This window comes from Neolamprologus brichardi, chromosome 2 (genome assembly GCF_056152115.1).
Source record: "Neolamprologus brichardi isolate AB-2024 chromosome 2, ASM5615211v1, whole genome shotgun sequence".
Classification (NCBI taxonomy): domain Eukaryota; kingdom Metazoa; phylum Chordata; class Actinopteri; order Cichliformes; family Cichlidae; genus Neolamprologus; species Neolamprologus brichardi.
In genome coordinates this window covers 30,192,260-30,215,789 of record NC_142105.1, presented here as the reverse complement: position 1 = coordinate 30,215,789, position 23,530 = coordinate 30,192,260, and the positions used below count along the sequence as shown (strand labels likewise).

Genomic DNA, 23,530 nt, shown 5'->3' with positions numbered 1-23,530 from the left:
CCAGGATGTCACAGTATGATCAGTGCTGTAATTTTTGACAGTCACTGTATCAATGTTATTTTTCAGTCTCTTGAATAAAGTTTTTGACCTGCAAGTGCTAATTTCTTTAGTTATTGGGGTAAAATGGGTAATGTTAATAGGAAGGTGTTTGCCAATTCAGTAACCTAATTTAATGTTAATGGAAACTAACATTACCTCAAATTGTTTAGTTATAATTGTTGTTTAACTGAATCTTGACGTCAGAGGCCTTAAATAGAATGTTTTGTATTGTCCTGTAACATTTTTAAAAGAAACAGTCTAATTTCTTTGCTGTGATTGATTCCAGAGAACACGGAAGAACTGACATTATTTAACTGTTGATTTATATAGATTCAGTGGAGGAGTAATGTCAGTTTAATTCTTTACCTACTGTCAATGCAGTGAAATTAGACATTTTGTTTTTAAAGGTTACTGGTGGATGCCAGCAACCATCTTGGAAGAGAACAACACAATCTGTTATAAGGCCTCCATTTGAAAATTGTGTATTTGATACTAGAATATAATAGCAAAATGTAATTTGAAGTTAACATGTAGTATTTAAGTGACCAAGTAGTATTGGGTAAAAGTTATTGAATGGTGTTGGGATAAAGTGAAAAAATTGTGAAGGATTAAAATATTCCAAGAGCTCAAATTACTTCATCAAAACATGTTTAAGTCACATTTTATCAACACAAATTGCACAGGTTTATAGAACATGAATAAATTGTGTTAATTTAACTCAATTGTTTAAGTTGCTGCCAAAGCAAAACATCTGTGTGCAACAAATGTCCACCATTGAATTAAGTAAATCCAACAACATTTTTTTCAGTGTAAGTAGATTGCACCATTTAGAGTTCAGTGTGGCTGTATCCCAATTCAGGGTCTGCAGCCTTAAAGTACGCAGCCTCAACGGTCCTCAAGGGCCGCGTACTCAAAGACCGCTAAGGCCGGAAGTGAGAAGCTTGTGAAATGGGACGGTCTAGCCTCCGTCGCGCTGCCCAGGTTGCCTAGCAACCATGATAGCTGGAAACGTGTGGTTGACAGAAATGAAGGAGAACATATTTTGTTCATTTGTTTGTTTCTACATAAGCTTTGTGTGATTTGATAAGTATCTGAGGCTGAGACCACAGGACTGTAAAACATGATTGTTGGGCTTCATTTCTGTACTGAACAGTCATATAAGAATAGAATAGAATAATCCTTTAATTGTGCCACACGGGGAAATTTGGTTGTAACAGCAGCCAAAAAGACAAATATACAAACAAACAGTACACAGGACACGGAATAGAAACGTACACAATTTTTCTTACATATTTACATTAATGACAATGGTTACTATAAACACAGTACTGTACAGTTATTAAATTAAATAAAAATAATTACAGGTAAGAGGCAAACCAGGTTGTAGTGTGAATTGGTTAATTAACTAGCTTATTGCAGTTACAGCATTGATGTAAACATCTATGTTTGTTGGGAGCAGTTCAGATTGTACAGTCTGACAGCTGCAGGGAGGAAGGACCTGCGGAAACGCTCCTTCATGCATCTAGGATGCAGCAGTCTGTCACTGAAGGAGCTCTGCAGTTCAGCAACATCTACATACATGGGGTGGGAGGCTCTGTCCATCAGAGATGTTATTTTGGGCAGAGTCCTTCTGTCTCCCACCACCTGTACTGGGTCCAGGGTGCATCCCAGAACAGAGCTGGCCTTCCTGATGAGTTTATCCAACCTCTTCCTCTCAGCTGCCGATAAACTGCTGCTCCAACATACAACACTGTAAAAAGTGACAGATGCCACCACAGAGTCATAGAAGGTCTTTAAAAGCGCTCCCTGGACTCCAAATGACCTCAGCCACCTCAGCAGGTAGAGTCTGCTCTGACCCTTCCTGTAAAGAGCTTCAGTGTTGTGGCTCCAGTCCAGTTTATTATTCAGGTGAACACCCAGGTACCTATAAGAGTCCACTATCTCAATGTCCACTCCCTGGATGTTCACCGGTGTCAGTGTGGTGGGTCTGCGTCTCCGGAAGTCCACCACCAACTCCTTCGTTTTCCCGGCGTTGATCAGCAGGTGGTTCTGCTGACACCAGTCAACAAAGTCCAGAGTCCACTGTCTGTACTCTGAGTCGTCCTCACCTGTGATGAGGCCGACTATGGCAGAGTCGTCAGAGAACTTCTGTAGGTGGCAGCGTGGGGAAAAATTAATATAAGATTAGCTAGTAAATAACAATTAGCTAATGTTGTTCATGAGACTAAAGTCAGTGTAAATATGAGATGTCCAATATTATAGTTATTATATTAATCATTATTAGTTATTACAGCAGTGAGTTTTAACTCTCAAATCAAATCACTTCTATTGTCACATCACATGTGCAGGTACACTGGTACAGCACATGTGAGTGAACTCTGTGTCAAATACTGAGCTTCAGTAAAGATTCAAGTTGCAGCTATTTATGTCCTATCACCTTAAATCTTCACTCAAAGACACTCAAGTATCTTTGACAGTATATATATAGATGTATTATATATAAGACAAATGTTGTTCCTTCAGTATGTTGGCATTACTAAATTTGGCTCAATGCTTACATATATGTGTAAAAAGCAAATGTACGAGCTGTGATAACTGTCTGATAGAATGAAGAGTAGACTGATATATTAAATATTCCTTTATTGGGTGAGAAAATCAGACCATGTCATAACTGCTTTAAGTCATACAGAATAGATATCAGAGCCTTAAACAGGCTGACTTCTGCTAAATGGGTCAAACTGGGCAGAAAGTAAACAAACACAACATCCTTATAGAATATGATGTAACACTATAGATCAACTTACCTCAGAATATATAAAGCATATAAACAATTACAGCAATATGATGCAACAAACACAGCAGTGCTACTAATCCAAAATACTCAAAGCTTCATAAAACTGAAACAAACATTTATTTTTAGCTCCATTCTGCTGCTGATACATACTTTAAGTTTCTGAATATTAAACTTGTTGCTGCCTTTCATAGTGTGTAACTTGAAGGCCCTGAGTACTTTCTCCCACACTGAAAACACTGGGATGATAACATTATTTGAACATTACCTAATAAGACTGATTCAGGACAGACAATTAGTTATTCTAAACTTTTCTAGCAGTCCTTCACAAACAGGGAACAGTCTGTCTATTCTCTCCATCTGTCAGCTGCTGCTGTCTCTTCCTCCTCCTCTTCCTCACACACTGCTGAGTTTGTCCTGGTGTATCATCAGGGGTGCAAAGCCTCACAGATGATGTGCAGCAGTGGGTCCCTCAGTCTGTCCTCACTCTGGACACTTGCAGTTGTCACACATGGAAATCAAATGTGTGATAAGCTGCAGGATTCAAACACAAGTGTAACTTATAAACACATGTTCATACTTTTATTACACAATCAGAGATAAAATAAGAGAGAGAGTGCAGGACAGACAGACAGGTGACAGTCTCAGGTGTATACACTGCTACAAACAGGAGGATTTAGTGTTTGTGTTATTACGAGTGCTAAACAAGTAGAGTTCCCAGATGGTACAGTGGACACATGTGTGACTCCTGTGATTAAAGCATCTTTCTTTCAGCCTAACGAGTGAACCGTCAGCTTGTTCAAACACACGTTAAAGTCTGTTTGGCTCGACACCACCGAACAGAGGCAGCAATATAAAACAGCTAACATTAACAGTGCAGTGAATCCTGCTTGTGCCGTGATATTCCAATCAGACCAGGAGTGACATGTTTAGCCGCATGTTCTCCTTAAATTGCTGGCTGTCTGAGTGGTGTCCCAGAAATGATGTGGGCTTCATAGATAATTGGCAAACCTTCTGGAGGAAACCTGGTCTTGTTAGGAGAGATGGCATCCATCCCACTTTGGATGGAGCAGCTCTCATTTCTAGAAATATCGACAAATTTATTAAACCCCTCAAAACATGACTATCCAGAGTTGGGACCAGGAAGCAGAGTTGCAGTCTTACACGCCTCTCTGCAGCTTCTCTCCTCCTGCTACCCCCCCAAAAACCCATCTCCATAGAGACTGTGTCTGCTTCCAAAAAGACAAAAAACAAACTAAACACCAGCAACAAACAACTTAAACATTTACAAAGAAAGAACAATACAGTATCCACATCTGAACCAAAGAGTAAAACAGTGAAATGTGGATTATTAAATATTAGGTCTCTCTCCTCCAAGTCTCTGTTAGTACATGACTTAATAATTGATCAACAAATTGATTTACTCTGCCTTACAGAAACCTGGTTGCAGCAGGATGATTATGTTAGTTTAAATGAATCAACACCCCCGAGTCATTCTAACTACCAGAAATCTCGAAGCACAGGTCGAGGGGGCGGTTTGGCAGCAATTTTTCACACCAGTCTATTAATTAATGAAAGACCAAGACAGACTTTTAATTCATTTGAAAGCCTGATGCTTAACATTGTCCACTCCAGCTGTGAAATTCAGAAACCAGTCTTACTTGTTATCATCTATCGTCCACCTGGGCCTTACACAGAGTTTCTGTCTGATTTCTCAGACTTTATATCTAATTTAGTTCTGAGCTCAGATAAAATAATTATTGTGGGTGATTTTAACATCCATGTTGATGCTAAAAATGACAGCCTCAACATGGCATTTAATCTGTTGTTAGACTCAATTGGTTTCTCTCAAAATGTAAAAGAACCCACCCACCACTTTAATCACACTCTAGATCTTGTTTTAACATATGGCATAGAAACTGAACATTTAACAGTGTTTCCTGAAAACCCTCTCCTGTCTGATCATTTCTTGATAACATTTACATTTACAATAATTGATTACGCAGCAGTGGAGAGTGGACTTTATCAAAGTAGATGTATTTCTGAAAGCGCTGTAACTAAGTTTAAGAATATAATCCAGCCACTGTTATCATCGTCAATGCCCTGTACCAACACAGAGCAGAGCAGCTATCTGAACGCTACCCCAACAGAGGTCTATTATCTTGTTAATAATTTCACCTCCTCACTACGTACGACTCTGGATACTGTAGCTCCGGTGAAAACTAAGGTCTCTAATCAGAAGTACCTGACCCCGTGGTATAATTCTCAAACACGTACCCTAAAGCAGATGACTCGTAATCTGGAGAGGAAATGGCGTGTCACAAATTTAGAGGATCATCATTTAGCCTGGAGAAATAGTTTGTTGCTTTATAAGAAAGCCCTCCGCAAAGCCAGAACAGCTTACTACTCATCACTGATTGAAGAAAATAAGAACAACCCCAGGTTTCTCTTCAGCACTGTAGCCAGGCTGACAAAAAGTCAGAGCTCTTTTGAGCCAACCATCCCTTTAACGTTAACTAGTGATGACTTCATGAACTTCTTCACAAATAAAATTTTTATCATTAGAGAAAAAATTACCAATAATCATCCCACAGATGTAATATTATCTACAGCTACTCTTAGTTCCATTGATGTTAAGTTAGACTCTTTTTCTCCAATCGATCTTTCTGAGTTAACTTCAATAATTACTTCCTCCAAACCATCAACGTGTCTTTTAGACCCCATTCCTACAAAACTGCTCAAAGAAGTCCTGCCATTGATTAATTCTTCGATCTTATATATGATCAACCTATCTCTAATAATCGGCTATGTACCACAGGCCTTCAAGGTGGCTGCAGTTAAACCTTTACTCAAAAAGCCATCTCTAGACCCAGCAGTCTTAGCTAATTATAGGCCAATCTCCAACCTTCCTTTCATATCAAAAATCCTTGAAAGAGTAGTTGTCAAACAGCTAACAGATCATCTGCAGAGGAATGGTTTATTTAAAGAGTTTCAGTCAGGTTTCATAGTTCATCACAGCACAGAAACAGCTTTAGTGAAGGTTACAAATGATCTTCTTATGGCCTCTGACAGTGGACTCATCTCTGTGCTTGTCCTTCTTGACCTTAGTGCAGCATTCGATACTGTTGACCATAATATCCTGTTAGAGCGATTAGAACATGCTGTAGGTATTACAGGTATTGCACTGCAGTGGTTTGTATCATATCTATCTAATAGACTCCAATTTGTGCATGTAAATGGAGAGTCCTCTTCACACACTGAGGTTAATTATGGAGTTCCACAGGGTTCAGTGCTAGGACCAATTCTGTTTACATTATACATGCTTCCCCTAGGCAGCATCATTAGAAGACATAGCATACATTTTCACTGCTATGCAGATGACACCCAGCTCTATCTGTCCATAAAGCCAGATAACACACACCAATTAGTTAAACTGCAGGAATGTCTTAAAGACATAAAGACTTGGATGGCCACTAACTTTCTGCTTCTTAACTCAGATAAAACTGAGGTCATTGTACTCGGCGCTGAAAAGCTTAGAAATATGGTATCTAACCAGATTCTTACTCTGGATGGCATTACCTTGGCCTCCAGTAACACTGTGAGGAACCTTGGAGTCATTTTTGACCAGGATATGTCCTTCAACGCACATATTAAACAAATATGTAAGACTGCGTTCTTCCATTTGCGCAACATCTCTAAAATTAGAAATATCCTGTCTCAGAGTGATGCTGAAAAACTAGTTCATGCATTTATTACTTCCAGGCTGGACTACTGCAATTCATTATTATCAGGATGTCCAAAAAACTCATTGAAAAGCCTTCAGTTAATCCAAAATGCTGCAGCAAGAGTACTGACAGGGACTAGAAAGAGAGAGCATATTTCTCCTGTTTTGGCTTCCCTTCATTGGCTTCCAGTTAAATCCAGAATTGAATTCAAAATCCTGCTCCTCACATACAAGGTCTTAAATAATCAGGCCCCATCTTATCTTAATGACCTTGTAGTACCATATCACCCTATTAGAGCACTTCGCTCCCACTCTGCAGGCCTACTTGTTGTTCCTAGAGTATTTAAAAGTAGAATGGGAGGGAGAGCCTTCAGTTTTCAGGCCCCTCTTCTGTGGAACCAGCTTCCAGTTTGGATTCGGGAGACAGACACTATCTCTACTTTTAAGATTAGGCTTAAAACTTTCCTTTTTGCTAAAGCATATAGTTAGGGCTGGACCAGGTGACCCTGAATCCTCCCTTAGTTATGCTGCAATAGATGTAGGCTGCCGGGGGATTCCCATGATGCATTGAGTTTTTCCTTTCCAGTCACCTTTCTCACTCACTATGTGTTAATAGACCTCTCTGTATTGAATCATATCTGTTATTAATCTCTGTCTCTCTTCCACAGCATGTCTTTTATCCTGTCTTCCTTCTCTCACCCCAACCGGTCGCAGCAGATGGCCGCCCCTCCCTGAGCCTGGTTCTGCCGGAGGTTTCTTCCTGTTAAAAGGGAGTTTTTCCTTCCCACTGTCGCCAAAGTGCTTGCTCATAGGGGGTCATATGATTGTTGGGCTTTTCTCTGTATCTATGAAGCGCCTTGAGGCGACATTTGTTGTGATTTGGCGCTATATAAATAAAATTGAATTGAAAATTGAATTGAATTGAATTCAGGACTGCAAACCGAGCAGCATCACTAACTTTCAGCTTGTTGTGTTTGTGGATATATGACTGACTTTAATTATCCACAAAATCATCACATTCTCTGTCAGATTAAGGTCGACTATTGTATTATTATATTTTAAAGGCTTTAAAATCAAGTAAAAGCTGAACGTACAAACATCGATAATGGCAAATAACTCTGCTGACATGTGGCCAACAGTAATGTTTTAATGTTCCTCATTATTAAACATTTACACATAAATAAGTGACATAATATTCAGTACTTACTTTTCACAGTTTACTCTTCGGCCGCTCTGCTTCTGCCGTCTGCGGCAGAATTATCCACACCGACTACTGCGCTATGAATTGTGGGATATGTTGGGCCACGAAGTCTACACTGCCACAGCCTTAAAATTCAGGGAAATGAAGGACGCATTTGAGGGCCGCATTTCGAGCAGCCTTTGAATTGGGACATTGGGACGTCCTAGACGCTCACACACAGCCTGAGGACAACAGGGTTGATATGAGCAACACATCAAGCATTTTGGTGAGACTGAATCCTCTTTATTCATATCACCTTTGGCTCTGGGTGGCCTCCGGGGATATCCAGGAGCCCTCCCGCCTCTGCCACCTTTTGGCTCCTCCTGATCATGACCACCTGACCATTGCTGGTGCACAGTATGGCACCCACACCTAGAGGCTGAGCCAGCAGCGTCAGAGGATCTCCGAAATCGGCCTCACCACGCTGTCGCAGCTTGGCCACCCCACACGACCAGTTTGTTCCCAGGTAGTCCTTGTAGCACGTGAGGCCTAACCTCAGAGTGAGGAGGGGTGCACGGTGTGGAGGAAGTTTGTCTGCAATGCCATTAAACTCTCTGTAGTCATGATTGGAGGCACCCTCAGCATTTTCTGTCTGACTTATACACCTGTTACGTATTTCACCCAAATCCCTCTGTCCTTGATTGTTTTGGTCCTCTGTGTGGTGGAAAATGGTGCCATGGGACAACGGAGTGGAAGGTGGATTTTGTGGATCTGCTAAGCAGAAAGAATGCAGCCTGAATTTTGCCCCGTTGAAAAGCCACGGCTCCTTGGACACCCGCTTCGTCCACACCTCATCTATGTGACGCTCCAGAGCCAGATCTGTCTGCCTGTTAAACCTGAGAGAGGAGGAATTGATTTTACATGATGAAAAGTATTTAAAGGATGTACTGCACTGTATGTTTGCACCTTTCTGAAAGCTCCACTTGTACTTGAGACTCGAGCAGCCCATGCCAGTGTGCACAGTGCAGCAGCACAGACACCTCGGGGTCCATCATTTCCCACTGCGGCTCTTCACTGGAAGCATCAGTTACTTGATCCAGTTGTGTCCTTTGAGAAGACTTGGAGGTGGGATGGTTTGAGATGTTAAGATGGTTGCTGGAAGTGATAAGAATGGGCAGGATTAGAAATGAGTCTATCAGAGGGACAGTTCAGGTTGAGCACTTTGAAGACAAAATCAGAGAGGCAAGGCTGAGATCATTTGGACATGTTGGACAAAGGATGCTGAAGATGGATCTGCGTTGAAGTAAGGAAAAGAGAAAGACCATGGAGAAGAGTAATAGAGCGAAGGTTGACATGCAGAGGGTTGGTGTGGGGGATAGGGTGAAATAATCCTCTGTGGTGACCCATAAAGGGAACAGCCAAAATAAGAAGAAAATGTGAGCTGTTTCAGCTGAAGCTTTAAACCTTAAGGCCCATGAAAGCATCAAATCAAGTGAGGTGATCAGCTCTGTGCAGGTTAATAAGTCCACTCCTGTTATACAAAGACACACATCAAGTGCAACCACATATAAGAGATTAGAGCAGGCAAATAAATATCTGACCATTGATAAGTTTAATGGAAGCACAACATCAAATTATTAAAAAAAGATTTCTAAAAATATTAGAAATTTGTTGCTATCATGGCAGTAACTACCTTTAAAATGCATGATTTTTTAAATAGACTCAAAATAATTGACCAAAATAACTGATTTAACTAATTAAACTAAACAGCCATAATGTTTGCATAAATGCAGGTCCAGGTGAGCTGTAAGTATACTGCAGTCATCCTCTAATTCAGGGGGATATAATGACAATTTCAACAGGGCCCGTGGGATCATGACAGCATTGGGTGCAGTGCCATAACCAAAAACGGGAGGACAACTTCTTTAAGGCGTCAACAGTTTGTTCTATGCAGATTTGTCCTATCTAATTGTCGGTGAGGTTGAAAAGGGGAAGAGACACATTTAAAAACGTGACATTCAAAAACAAGACCGCTCAGCGTCATTTTACTCACATAAAAGCTCCTGATTTGTTACTGCTCATGAAGTTATTCTTTATTTACTTACCAGTAGCTCCCAGTCAAAAACTTTCAATGAACCGGAGAGCTCGAAATGAATTAAATAGGAAGTGCGACTTCCGGATAAAATAAACGTCTAACATAACAACTCCTGTGTTCTCGTTTACTCTAAGATAATATTGTCTGGATGATTTTCTATGAAACCAAATAAGGACAAACGTTTTAAATGGCTTGTTTACCTGTCGTTTCCGAGGTAGGCGAAGAAGAAGCCAAACCAGCGAAAGGTGGTTTCTTCCTCTTTTCCCACGAACGGCAAAAAGTTGCTTCTTATCACCACCTAGCGGCAAAGAGTGTAAATAATAATAATGTTGTCAGTAAGATATTACTGACAGATGTGGAAAAAATATAAATTTGTGCATATTTCTACAATGTAAATTATATTTATGAATTATAGTTATAAGACAAACTTATTTATTTTAATATTAATTATAATCCGATTCAATCCAACTTTATTTATAAAGCACTTTAAAATAGCCAGCACAGTACCAAAGTGCTGTACAGTAAATAAATAAATAATATAGTGCTGTCCTCAGTCCTCAGCAACCTCTATATATTTTTCAAATATTGACATTCAAGGAAATGAGTGGAGGCTCCAAACGTTTGCACAGTGCTGTATATATTTAATTTCGTTTTCTTTTCTTTTTAAGTTGACTTTTAATTCTTTTCTGGAGTGACTTTTTATTGTTTGAAAATGCATAGTTTTAATTGTATCTATTTTCATTTTATACTATTATAATATGAATGGCATTACAACATGAACATGATTTTAATCACGTTGTCAAAGGAAAAGAAAAGAAAAGAAATTGAACTAAAACAAATGCCTGAATCCTAAATTATGGATATCCTATTGTGGTGATCTGAAATGTAACACTAAATGTGATTAAAACACTAAAACTCTGGACTCCTGGGCTGAACGACCGCGGGGATCACCAGCCCGAGGAAAACACAAAATACACATTATACACAATTCATTCTTGAATGAAGACGTTGATCAGACACATTTAAAATGTTGCCAATTGTGTTTATTATTAAATTATTAAGGAAATAGAAAAGGGGGAGAATAGAAAAGGGGGGTGGGGGGTAAAGAAGAGGGTAAAGGAAAGGGATAGAAAAAGGGAGAAAGGGAGAACCCCAACAATGCCCTCTGAGCAAGCACTGGGTGCGACAGTGGATAGGAAAAACTCCCTTTAAAGAAAGAAACCTATGACAGAACCAGGCTCTAGAGGGCGCAGTCAACTGTCGGGACTGGTTGGGGGGGTGAGGGTGAATGGGGGGGGGGGGGGGGGGGGAGAGAACCCCAACAATGCCCTCTGAGCAAGCACTGGGTGCGACAGTGGATAGGAAAAACTCCCTTTAAAGGAAGAAACCTATGACAGAACCAGGCTCTAGAGGGCGCAGTCATCTGTCGGGACTGGTTGGGGGTGAGGGTGAAGGGGAGAGAGGGGGGAGAACCCCAACAATGCCCTCTGAGCAAGCACTGGGTGCGACAGTGGATAGGAAAAACTCCCTTTAAAGGAAGAAACCTATGACAGAACCAGGCTCTAGAGGGCGCAGTCATCTGTCGGGACTGGTTGGGGGGTGAGGGTGAAGGGGATGGGGGGGGGGGGGGGGGAAAGAACCCCAACAATGCCCTCTGAGCAAGCACTGGGTGCGACAGTGGATAGGAAAAACTCCCTTTAAAGGAAGAAACCTATGACAGAACCAGGCTCTAGAGGGCGCAGTCAGCTGTCGGGACTGGTTGGGGGTGAGGGTGATAGAGAGAGAGGGGGGGGGGGAGATGGGACGGGTGTTAGGAGTTAAAGGGAAATAGGGGAGGGAGAGGTGTCAGGAGAGAAAGGGAGAGGAGAGGAGAGGTGAAAATTACGATGCAGCGGTGGAGGAGGAAGACGGGGTCACATCAGCAGAAGAAAAAGTAGAAAAAGTAGAAAAAGCAGGAGTGCTCTTTCTCCAGAAGAAGCGGAAGCGTTTTTTCTTCTTTTCCATGATCTTTTCCACGAGCACTTTTTTCTCTAGGATGAGCGTTCTTAACTCATCAATTGTTTGTGTATTTTCCTTCTCAAGTTTCCTGCATGTTGTCTCCACTTCTTCTAATTTGGCTTGTTTTTCTTCCAGCCTTTCTTTCAGTTCTTTACATTTGGCCTCCTGCATAAGCTTTGCCTCGTGCATCTCTGTATAACTCTGTTGTAATTTGTTGTGTGTGTCTTGTAGCTGCTGACTTCTCTCGACTTCTTGAAGTGTACACTGCAGGTCTTTGTTTGTTTTCTCTAGTTGCTGCTTTAACATCTGCACCTCAGTGTTTTTGCACTTCAAGTTGTTGGAAAGTTTCTCCAGTTCTGTGTTTTTTCTCAGCATGTCACTGAGCTTACTCTGCACCTCTGAGCATTGTTTTTGCACTTTTTTCTTTTCCCCCTCCAGCTCAGTTGTTTTGGAGTTCAGTTTGTTATAACGGTCTTGCAGCTGTTGGTGTTTCCTCTCAAAGTCCTGGAGAATTTGTTTTTCTTCTTTCTGCTTTATTTCCCGTTGTTCTTTGTCTTGAAGCAGCTCTTGATATTTGTGCAGAGCTTCATCAAGCTTTACCTGCTGCGCTCCGTATTTTTCCTGCATGCCTCTCTGGTTTATGTCCAGTTTTTCTTTCTCTTCAAGGATCTCTTTATTTTTTTGCAGAGCTTCATCAAGCATTACTTGCAAACCTTGGTTGTGTTTCTTAATGATCTGAAGCTCACAATCCAGATCTTTCTGTTTCGTGTCATGCTGTTCTTTGTCTTGTCGGAAATCCTTATTTCTTTGCACTGTTTTATCAAGCTTTATTTTCAGCGCGGTGTATTTTTCTTCCACGCCTTCAAGCTTGGAGTCCATTTCTTTCTGTTTAATTTCTAGTTGCTTTTTTTCTTGAAGCAACTCTTTATTTTTGTTCAGTGTTTTATCAAGCTTTGCCTGAAGTCCTTTGTGCTTTTCCTCCATGCCTTGCAGTTTGCGCTGCTTTATGTCCATTTGTTCTTTTTCTTGGAGGAGTTCTTGATTTTTTTGCAGAGCTTCATCAAGCTTTATTTGCAAGGCTTCCTTGTGTTGCTCGCTGTCCTGAAGCTTGCAATCCGTATCTTCCTTTTTCATGGTCTGTTGCGCTTTCTTTTTAAGAAACTCAACCCTTCCTTTCAGCACTTTTTCATTTATCTCAGTGCCTTGGAGTTTTATGACCAGTTGTTTCTTCTCTTGGAGGAGTTCTTGATTTTTTCGCAGAGCTTCATCAAGCTTTACACTCAGCTCCTGAATCTTTTTTTCCTTGTCTTTCTCGTTTTTCTTCTGTTGGAGGATTTCTTCTGTTGGTTTTTCTTGTACTTTATTAAGCTTTGCTTGGAGCTCAAAGTTCCTTCCCCGCATGTCTAGGAGTTCCATTTCTTTCTCCTTTTGAATATCTTCCTTTTCAAGAAGCTGGCTGAACAGTCTATCTACTTCAGCGGTCCTTCTCTCATATTGCTCTGTCAGGGAGATAATCTGCGCTCGTTGTTTAAAAAAACTTTCCCAGACGTAACTGGTGTACTCTGGCTGGAGCGGGTGTCGCGTATTGTGATTGTTCATGAGATTTTCCTCACGCATTTCTTCCAAGCACATCTTCTGCAGTTGATCGTTTTCTTCTCGATTGCAAAGAGGAGCGCTGGGCTTTACTTTTTCTCTTTTTTTCTGTTTTCTTGGAGACATGTTTCTAATCTGTTAACAGTGACTCTGAAAAGGATTCAAAAAAGGCTTCTCTGGCGAACGTTCGTTTGAATGCTGCAAACATAAATGCTGCGAATAACGGACTAAAAGTTGTTGCGTCTCACGCCTATTTAAGGGTTTTAGGATCAAAGGATCAAAGGATCAAAGTGGGAGTAAGATTCTAAATGTGTGTGACATCACAATTCTGTAAGCCAATGAGGTTGTCACATGACATTTGTGAGAGTGCATTCTTTACTTGTGTAATTGGGGAGGCTTTAGGACCCAGGGGACACAATGGAGGGTATAAAAGAGGAAGTAGCAGCAGGTGCTCTTCATTTCCACTGACGAGCTGCTGTGAATAATGGTTGTGTGAGTAGGTGAGGAGCCTGAGAAGTTTTAATTGTCTGCCACACAAACGGTTGTTTTAAACCTCTACAGCAGAGGTTCGAGATGCAGGCTGTTTTTCTTTTAGTGCTTTTTAAAAATTTGTTGAAATGTATTTGATGTTTATTGTATTTTATGTTTTTAGTAGTGATGTAGACGATAAGCCAAGATAAGCCAGGTGTGCAGCAAACGCAGTTGTCTGCTGGAGGTATGTTAACTTAATATATTTGACATTAAAAAAAGTATATTTATGCACTATAATCTAATTTATATTGTATTGCCTCCTGCAGGGCAGGCTGCACATGTGAACTTGTCACTGTTTTTTCCTCCTCCTGTTTTGTTGCGTTTTTGGGTTTAGTACGGTCACCTTTTAAAACTGTTTTTTTATGCTGGGTTTGTTTTTATTTTTACTGGGCTGGTGCAATATTAGTCGGGCAATGTGCAATCCCTGAGCTGGGCTCTTACCTTAGGGGACGTAGGTCTTTTAGAGGTGTTCTGTGTGGATTTGCAGTGAATAAGCTTTATTAAGAGTGATTTTAGTGCCACCGATTATTGCCTGAACTAAAACACTTAGTGCATGCGATAAGTGTGATGCCTGTTATCGGACCCAGAGTCAGCAACAGCCCCCAAGAACCCGAAGAGGAGAGTCCTGGCCCCTAGCCCTGCCAGTGTAGCAGAAATAATGAGGAGGATGATGGCAGCAGCAGCCGTTCTACTCTGTGTGAGTAGCTTAATGTTGTTCATGTGTAATTTACGTTGAGTGGGCTAACCACATTATTACATTAATGCATGTAAGGTGAACTAGCAAACACCATCGTAGTTACATGCGGCTGTCTTCTTGTTTGATAGCAGATACTCCCTACACCCTAGATACTCCTTGCTCCACATTTAGTTCCACCCTACTCTCCCGAGGCTGGTTATGTTGAAGAAGATATATAATGTAATCATTTTTAAAAAATAATGCCAATATTTTAATTCTTTTTTGATTTACTTTTTATGTATCATTCTTCATCACTCAACTACTCTTTATATCTCGAAAATGGTGGGGTTTTTATTTTGAAGGCCCGCGCTCTTATTTTGTTGACTTTAGATCTAACTGACGTTGGCTTTACGCGCCGAGCTTGTGCGATGTTATGAAACTGCGCTCCGCTGGTATGTCACCTCTCCTCCTTTAGTCAGCTCTGCTTCTACAACACTCCTTATTTGAAAATGTGTTTGACTTATATTTTACGTATTTATTAAAACGCCTCTTTTTAACAAGCTGTCGATGACGTAGTTCAACAGTTTAGAGCTAACGCCGGTACACCCGGCTAGCATTAGCACTTCTCTGATAGCAGAACAAAGTGTTCCTGCTGAATCTCATGATGTGGTTAGTCGGCTTTTCTGCTTCACTGATGTGAACATTACAGGTAATAACTGGTGTGCAAAGCCAGCTGTCATTGTAGCAGTTGAATGTAGTTAACGTGAGTGGGTCAAAGTGAAACACAGGTCGTGTTTGACCTTTCAGCTGATTGTGAAAGGTGTCAAATTGCCCCCTGTTTTAGTTGTTTAATCCCTTTGAAAACATGTCATTCACCTCATCCCTTTGTTTTGGTCCTCAGTCACGTGTCCACAGATGAGGGGACAGATGCTGACGTCGACATTTTCAATGGGAAGACAGTGAAAGGTAAAATCAGAGAAAACAGGCAGTTTGCAGCTAAGTTGTAGTTGACTAAAACTAAACCTAGTACCAAAGCTAGTGACTGACTAGTACCACACATTACCTACTGAAGAAAAAAAATAACTAACGTGCAGGCTAATAAAAACTAAACTAAGATGTTTTGCCTGTTGATAGGACCCATGTGAGGTGTTTCAGGCAATTATTTGGAACACCTCCTGGGCACATCCCTTTGGAGGCACACCCAACTGGAAAGAGACCCCAGGGTAGACCTACATCCTGCTAGAGAGATTATATATTTCATCTGTTTGGGATCTCCCAGGAGGAACTGGGTGTATCTGGAGAGAATTAAGTTTGGAGTACTCCAGATAAGCAGGAATATTGTTTGGATGAATATTTTTCAACAGTAAAATAATAATAATAATAATAATAATAATAATGATAATAATAAAAAAAAAATTATATAGTAGTGAAAAAACAGGAGCTTTTCTGTCATTTAATATTTTATCTATTCATTACTTTAGTGCAGTATGAAGGGCTGTGGGGGGAGGTCTTTGTCAGTAGAATGAGCTGTAAAACTAAAAGAAAAATACTGTTAGTCCAAAATGTATGTCTTCCTTCACATTTTCCTAAGACTTCAAGTGAGCTGTTTTGAAGGTTTCCTGGGCTGATTTATGGTTATGTGGTTGTTTGGTCAAGGCCAATAGTTTCCTTAATTAATATCATGGGCAGTTAGCAAAGACATCAGTCTGCAGCTGTTTGTTTTCCAACCTTGGTTTTAGGCTTAACATTTATTTCATAGAGACATTCAACATGTGCTCAACATAATCAACTCAATCCTGCTGTTTGCCCAACGATCTGGTGAGATAAGTGAGTGTAAGCATCTTTGTGTTTAAGGGATGCCAAATGCTGTCATTTTTTCTGTAAAGCAAATTTACCTTGCCTATGGGTATAAATAAAGTTACCTTGACCTTTACCAGTAACTAAAATAAGTCTCTGACGATCTCATACGAAAGGAGTCAAAAAATTGAAGGAGAGGCAATGTTTTTGTTAAACTTAACAAAAATAAATAGATCTGTGTGTGTGTTAAAAAGTATGATGATTGTGAAGAATGAATATGACTAAAAATGTTGAAGATAATTAAAAAGAGTTTTCTCTGGGGTACAATACAATTTCAAATTTGCTTCCGGTGCTGGGCTACATAATGACTCAAATCTACTTCTCCTTGTTTGTTTTCCTTCTAGTATCACTAGTATCAATGTTTTATTACTGATATATCATATCAGTAATAGCTTCAGAGGCAGGTCCAGATTTATAATAATAAAAAATTGATTCTGTTGCTTCCTGGAAACTGCTGTAGATACACATAACGGTGATACTCTGGATTTGTTTCAGTTATTTATTCACTTTTAATTAATAAAATGCTGATTCTTGGTGTTACTGTTACACAACTGTTAAAACGTTGTCCCTTAGAAGCTTCTTCCCAGCATTATTTCCTTTTGATAACTATAACTTCAACATATTTAAATTCCGTATCTTGAGCCTGCCCACTTGGTACTTAGTGCCTTGGCTTTGCATTGTTTCATCTGTCCTCTCTGCTCAGGTCCTTGTGTGGAACCGCCAAAAATTTCCATCATGCAGTTGGAGGCTCAGCTACGTCTGTGCCAGAGTTGTTTTTGGTGTTGCAAGAGTGGACTGCGGCTGTTCTCCCAAAGCTATACGCAAAGGTAGACAAAGTGAATGTGTGCCTTTAGGTTTTAGGCAGAGTTGCTGAGAACACCTTGATGATTGTGTTTGTGTACTCTGTGTTTAAACAGGTCTGAGTGCCTGCTTGGTTTTGAGTTCTTTGCTTTCTCACCGCAGAAAAGCTGCGACCTACTACGACCTCCTGGGAATCAAATCTGATGCCACGTTAGAGGAAATCAAAAATGCGTTTTTTGACAAATCCAAAAAGGTATCATTCCCATTTGGATTTAAATAAAACATGTGGCCACACGAGGGCAGCCTTGCACAGCACATTTTGTGCTTGCTAGCCGTTCCCACAGTGGGCTTCCTCACTGTTTGTTTTCAAGCTATGGCTCCCAGTTTAAATAAGGATGGGTATGTGTGTTTACTTTGTGGCTTTGGCCTCATTAAAGGGTGAGAAAGAAGCTTGGTTCAAAGTGCAAAACAAAAATCTATTTGTCATAAAAAGTAAGAACATTTTTCGGTTGTTAATGGTTGCATATTTGACCTGCACCAGATCTTTTCTTTTTTCATGCTTCATGAGGAGAATTTGCTGCTGACTCTGTCCCCTTTATTGTGTAGCTACATCCAGACAGCGACCCGTCAAACCCGGCACTGCACAGCCAGTTTGTGCAGCTGAACGAGGCCTACAGGGTGCTGAGCAAAGATCTGAGTAGGAAGGAGTACGACTTCAAAATACGACAGCCGTATGGTGGTGCTCAAGTCTTCAGATCTGCCTCCACTGACCCCAGCTACAGAGGCAGGTGAGGATTCACCCACATCCATTAGTGTGTTACTGCTTATGAACTTTACATTAACAGAGTGTCATCTTTAAAAGCAGCAAATTTCACACAGGAACCCCATTGTTTGGGGCTTCGTTGTTTCTAACATGTATAACAGTAAAACAGGAGATGGTCAGCATCAGATGTGTTCAATTAATTCTCTTTCATGGGCTCAACAGGATGTCACACAGACTATACTGAGGAGCATGCAGGGTAAAGACTGTTTAATGGCAGATACAGCTGATACCGTCATTGATGTTCTCATGTACAGCTCTGATGGGCAATGTCTGAAAAGGTTGAAGTGCACATTTGAAAAATTCACCTTTTTTTTTTTTTTTTAATATAATGTCAGGCCAGAGCTGCGGTCATCTTAAAGCACCAAAGGACAGATTTAGAAAAAAACCACAGAATTTGTGACTGACGCTGTTGCATATCTATTTCTGGGAGTTCCTTTCTCAAGGCCCAAAAAATGGGGACGACAATGTTTAAATCATATACGCCAACTGATTTACAACTTTTGCAACATGGAATTTACTTTCAATTGCCCCGATATTTAATGCCGTAAAAAAGCACGTCTTACAGCTACACTTGTGTTACACTTGAATTACAGACATTTCTATCCACAGTCCCACAGTTTCGGGGACTGAGACCTTTTCTCCTGTTATTCAGGGACTAAATAAGCACATAAAAGATCTGCAGTGTTGAGATTATGTTTAGTACCTGGTCACTGGAATTCTCTTTATGAGGTCCAAGGAGACCATGATGTAAAAAATAAACTTGTGTTGCTAGTTAAACGAAATAAACAGCTCTGCAAGAAAGGAAAAACTTTAGCAGCGGCCAAATCAACAATCTGATACATTTATGAAACGAATGAGTCCACTGACCACAGAAGACAAATTGCAGAATTATTTCCATGGTTGAGAAATCATCTTCACAGCATCCAGTATTTTAGACAATGAACTTTGTGTTGTATTCAAGAATTTGAACTTGAAATTGAGCTCATAAACTCATTAGGAAATTGTTTACTGAGGTCAGAGTGAGAGATCAGTAGGGTCATTTGCTCATAGACGTCTATACATCTGGACTTTTTGAAGCTAGAGGAATCCCCTCCTGGTGGACATAAAAAATAAATCTGCTTTGGATTTACTTTGCAGTCCCGGAGCTTCCGGAAGCTCCATCCTTTATATACAGACTATGACTATCACTTGTCATATTTCATGTTTCTTGAAGTTCAGACACGATTTGTGTAACTGCAAATCAAATGAGAAACCTTAGTTATTACAACAAGTGCTTATTACATTGAGCGTTGTTTCTGATGTCACTAGTCAATCTTCTCATGCCTTTCCTATCAGCATGGACGCCTATGAGAACATCCGTTACTGGGAGCAGGTTCATCACCCTCACACTCCGGAGATGATGGCCGAGGAGAAGCAGAAGAAGAGGAGGAGGAACTTCCGCCTGGTGGCGTATTGTGTCGTCGCTATGATGCTCAGCATAGGAGCCCACGCCGTCCTCTTCAAGTAAAAACCCCACACACGATACTGACTGAGCATTCAGCATTTTGTCTTTAAATTTAAACTGTAAATATTAGAAAGAAGTGTGCATTTGGTAAACTTCCTCTTGCTCACACCCTGTCCTTCGTTGTTCACGCTGTGTCCTTTTATTTGCTACTCATTCACATCCAGATGAATGAGGAATGTTGCGGACGTTTCTCAGTGCCGTGTGTTGGCACAACCTCCCAACTCGCGGCCTTGAGTTTGCTTTCACGTGGTGCCACATGTGTTTGTTGAGATTCACTTCTTTGTGATGTGAGCAGCTCCTCTAACAGCTGTACAAACCCATAAATAAAGAGCGCTGCTGAGTTCTTAGGTTAAGCTCTCTAAAAGGGAATTGTCTACCTCCCTCTGATGCTTTCAGGAAACTGGAAGAAGTTCACACTAACTTCATGGATGAGAAAGACCGAATCATCATAGAAATTTACAATGAAGCCAAAGAGAGGGCGAGGTGTGTGCACTGAGCTTCAGATTCCTTTTTTCCCGCTGCTTCTCTCTGATGATGCGTTTGTTGTTCTGATGCTGTTTCATTTGCGGTTTTTCAGGGTCAATGGTTTTAAGAAGCAAACGGAAATCCTGCGTCAGAAGCACGCCGAGTTTAAGGAGAAATACAAACGCACTGACGTTGGAGACGACAAGTAGCAGATCCTTCAGCTGTGCTCAGTGATGCCAGCAGGCGGACCAAGCTGGCTATTGTGTTAGTTTTAAGATTATAAAGTTTTATTTTCTGACCTTTTTAAACGGGTTTCCACGCCTGTTTCTGCCCTCACATGTGATCCTGAAACCTGCAGGGAGTGGGTGTGGTTTAGGGAGAGGGTCCCTCTGGTCATTGATGCTAACCAGGATAAGCTTTTATATTTTATGGGACTCGTTTGTTCCCAAACCTGTTCACGGTTTGTCCACAGGAGCTGTAATGAGCTCTATCAAACTGCCCCTAATGGAGTCTCAGGAACTCGCTGTTTGCTGTTTATTGTTCTCAGCCTCATTTCTGTTACAGCTGTGCAGCATCTGGAACTCACATGTGACGGTGAATAATACAACATGACAGCTGATCAAGTTGTGAAGAGAGAGACTCTTATTTGCAGCAATGTTTCATGTTGTTTTAAAAGAAAATGTCTTTGAGCGCTCAAGTGTGGACGCTGCTGTTTAGATTGGTTCACACCTGATATATATTCACAAGTGTTTGATTTTTGGAGTTTCTGCACTTCCTGCCAACAAATATCGATTTGTTTGACACAGAAAATCTGGAGAAAAAAGTGCCACTGAGTAAGTTATTTATTGCAAACTGTTGTAATATTATGGAGAAATGCATTTAAAGGAAAGATCACACACATGAAGTGAGCCAACATTTACCATTTTGGCCTCTCAGTCTTTATATATTATAATGTTTTGTGTTTTTGCTGCCTTGTTGAGTCCCTCTTGGGACATCTGAGAGAAAGCATTAAAAGATCTCATTAACCATCCTTTGCTTGATTTCACTTTACTTCTACATGCTCCTTGTTATTTAATGTCTTGCTTATTACCATTTCTTCCCACAGTGTCATTTGTTTCCTGTTACCTTTTAACGAGCAGCAGAGAAGAATTGGTAATGATCCAAATAGATAATTATTTATCTCAGATCTTTGTTTTCCATCACATCAGTGAAAGTGAATCATACATTTTTAACTGAAACTTAACCTTGAAGACAGCAACGCAGTTATGTTTATTTGCATGTTTGCTTTTAAAAACAAGAGAATTTTCAGTGATCATCCAGGAAAGGCGACACCCATTATGAAGTCAAGGCTTGGATTCTTTCCTTCTTTCTTTTTATTTTTGAAGGAATTGTGTGGGTGTGTAAAACCCTGCATCTACAGCGTGAAGTTTGTTTTTACGAAAGGATATCGCCCCTTTTCCCTCTGTTTTCTTGTCACCAGCGGCCCCTGCCCTGAGACGTCAGCAGGAGATAACATACTGTGTCCCCGCATAGCTCTCAGACACCCTCACCCTCATGTGGCGTGTGAGTACCCTGTCATAACCCAAACACGCCATAATGACTGAGATCCTCGTGTCAGCATGCCTTCACACACACTGATAGGAGATGAGGCTCAAGAGTTTTCCTGCTAGAGAAGAAAACGGCTCTGCATGCAGTTTTAATTGACTTTTATCTTTAGTTTAATGAGCTGCTGTGTAGAATCATGCTCTGAAATAAAAGTGTGACATGCTCTTTGGAGATTATTTTTTATTGATTAGCTGGATGGGAGGGGCTGAAATGCTTAATTTCCCTCCTTGGGCATTAAAAAGATCATAAAACTGCTCCCAAACCACAATGATCCACCTTCGGGAATTAAAATTGTTTTTATGATTTTAATTATCAGTAAACTTTACTGCTGTGCAAAAGTCACGAGCAGCTTTTTTTTTTTTTTTTTAATAAATATTTTGCTTCCAAGCTGACTTTTTTCAGAGAAACATTTTGTTTTTTGTTAAGATTCATAACACTGAGTCAAGCATAAAGCACCTAACTTGAGGGATGAATCACTGTTGTGTGTACGTGTAACAGACAACGACAAAGAAAAGTATTTACCCAAAAAGCTATTAACTCAAAATATGGCAAATCTTGTCATGTGCAGTGTGTCCTTAAACAATCTGGGAAAGCTGGAAAAGTGGAGGAATAAAGAAGTTGATCCCTCTGCTGCTCACTGAAAGCTCGTCAGAAATGTTCTCGGTGAGAGTGTATCTGTCGGGAAACTATTCTTAAGGAAAGGAAACGGTGATAAATGTTGAGGTATGAGAAATTACACAGAACTGGACAGAAAATCAGGGGAAACAAGTCTGAAGGAGAGATGAATAAATAATTTGAAATTTCTGTTTTAACCCAATCATTGTCAGGATGTATGGAGGAAGTCAGGAGAGAGGTACAGCAGTGATGGCCTACAGCTATCTTGTGAAACGCGGTGGAGGCTCTGTCATGGTTCAGGGCCCCATTTCAGTCAGTGGTGTTTGGGATCTTGTCAAAATTAATGGAACTATGAATAGAGAACAGTATTGTCCAATGTTGACCTATGATGCAATACCAACTGGAAGGGATCTGATTGGCAGCTGCTTCATTTTTCAGCATGAAATAATTCCAAACCCACTGCCAGTGCAGTGAAAGCACACCTGGATAGAAAAACACTAACTGGAACACTAACAGTCATATAGCGGCCTCTCCAGAGCCCAGACCTCAACATTATTGAAGCAGTGTGGGATCATCTTAACAGAGAACAGAGCAACAGACAGCCAACGTTCAAAGAAGAGCACTGAATGTCCTTCAATAAGTCTGGAGAACCGTTCCTGAAGATGACTTCATGAAATGTTGCCTTCAGGTTAAGGCTGCATAAAGGTGAAACCAAATATTGACTTTCAAGCTTGTTAGAATTATACAAACTCTGTTTTTGTCTTATATACTGTATTTCCATGTATGTTTGTAGATGTTTCCATAAATCACTGCACCTTTTTACCATTTCCTCAAAAAAATATAAATAAATGAAGTGTGGCCCAAGACCTTTCCACAGTTTATCAGTTCTACTTGACACTTTGTTTTGGGCTCTTTTTATTTAAAAAATGCCCCTTGTCATTTTCTTCTCACAGTGGAGGGACAGCAAATATGTAAATAATAAAGTGAATAATGGCTGACTTTGATTTACCTGCTTTACTGTCATGACTCAGTGGAACATTTGAAGAGAACAGAACAAATCATTCGTCAGCGTTATTAGTAACACCTAAGCTGCATTCCTACCGCGACGTGTCAGTCTGTGTTTACACGCAGGGTCACTGTCCATTACAGCGTTTGGTCGTGTTGGCTTGTTGAGAAATTCCTTGTAAATAACTTCTATGTTTAAACTGAAGAAAATGTTTATCAATCATCAGC

General features: G+C 40.5%; 3 protein-coding genes across 4 annotated transcripts; 1 reads left to right on the top strand and 2 right to left on the bottom strand.

The window, feature by feature from the left end:
• Positions 1-447: 447 nt before the first annotated feature.
• LOC148106202 (uridine diphosphate glucose pyrophosphatase NUDT22-like) lies at positions 448-10,121 on the bottom strand. Its single transcript, XM_087852016.1, has 5 exons — positions 10,030-10,121; positions 8,701-8,889; positions 8,051-8,630; positions 7,947-7,976; positions 448-471 (listed from the first exon to the last, which is right to left on the bottom strand). Exons 2-5 carry the CDS (start codon positions 8,787-8,789, stop codon positions 448-450), a joined length of 723 nt encoding a protein of 240 aa, XP_087708142.1. The 5' UTR covers positions 8,790-8,889; positions 10,030-10,121.
• A 1,379-nt stretch (positions 10,122-11,500) lies between these two features.
• Positions 11,501-13,689, bottom strand: LOC148106201 (uncharacterized). The gene has a single exon (XM_087850795.1). The coding sequence runs from the start codon at positions 13,544-13,546 to the stop codon at positions 11,711-11,713; it is 1,836 nt and encodes a 611-aa protein (XP_087706921.1). The 5' UTR covers positions 13,547-13,689; the 3' UTR covers positions 11,501-11,710.
• Positions 13,690-14,136: 447 nt separating this feature from the next.
• dnajc4 (DnaJ (Hsp40) homolog, subfamily C, member 4) lies at positions 14,137-21,107 on the top strand. 2 transcript variants are annotated; one of them, XM_006781292.3, is made up of 8 exons: positions 14,137-15,079; positions 15,529-15,593; positions 17,188-17,311; positions 17,448-17,538; positions 17,892-18,073; positions 19,444-19,611; positions 20,009-20,095; positions 20,190-21,107. In XM_006781292.3, exons 3-8 carry the CDS (start codon positions 17,220-17,222, stop codon positions 20,284-20,286), a joined length of 717 nt encoding a protein of 238 aa, XP_006781355.1. In that variant the 5' UTR covers positions 14,137-15,079; positions 15,529-15,593; positions 17,188-17,219; the 3' UTR covers positions 20,287-21,107. The 2 variants fall into 2 exon arrangements, with proteins under 2 accessions (XP_006781355.1, XP_087706901.1); XM_087850775.1 differs by lacking the exon at positions 14,137-15,079 and adding an exon at positions 15,096-15,336.
• Positions 21,108-23,530: the final 2,423 nt, after the last annotated feature.

Coding starts and splice junctions, on each gene's coding strand:
- LOC148106202 (XM_087852016.1), bottom strand. CDS start 8,789: ATGATGGACCCCGAGGTGTCTGTGCTGCTGCACTGTGCACACTGGCAT. Junction 8,631..8,700: donor CAAGTGGAGCTTTCAGAAAG/GTGCAAACATAC, acceptor CTCCTCTCTCAG/GTTTAACAGGCAGACAGATC. Junction 472..7,946: donor AGCGTCTAGGACGTCCCAAT/GTCCCAATTCAA, acceptor TTCTCTTCCAAG/ATGGTTGCTGGCATCCACCA.
- LOC148106201 (XM_087850795.1), bottom strand. CDS start 13,546: ATGTCTCCAAGAAAACAGAAAAAAAGAGAAAAAGTAAAGCCCAGCGCT.
- dnajc4 (XM_006781292.3), top strand. CDS start 17,220: ATGCAGTTGGAGGCTCAGCTACGTCTGTGCCAGAGTTGTTTTTGGTGT. Junction 18,074..19,443: donor GACCCCAGCTACAGAGGCAG/GTGAGGATTCAC, acceptor CTTTCCTATCAG/CATGGACGCCTATGAGAACA. Junction 20,096..20,189: donor GAAGCCAAAGAGAGGGCGAG/GTGTGTGCACTG, acceptor GCGGTTTTTCAG/GGTCAATGGTTTTAAGAAGC.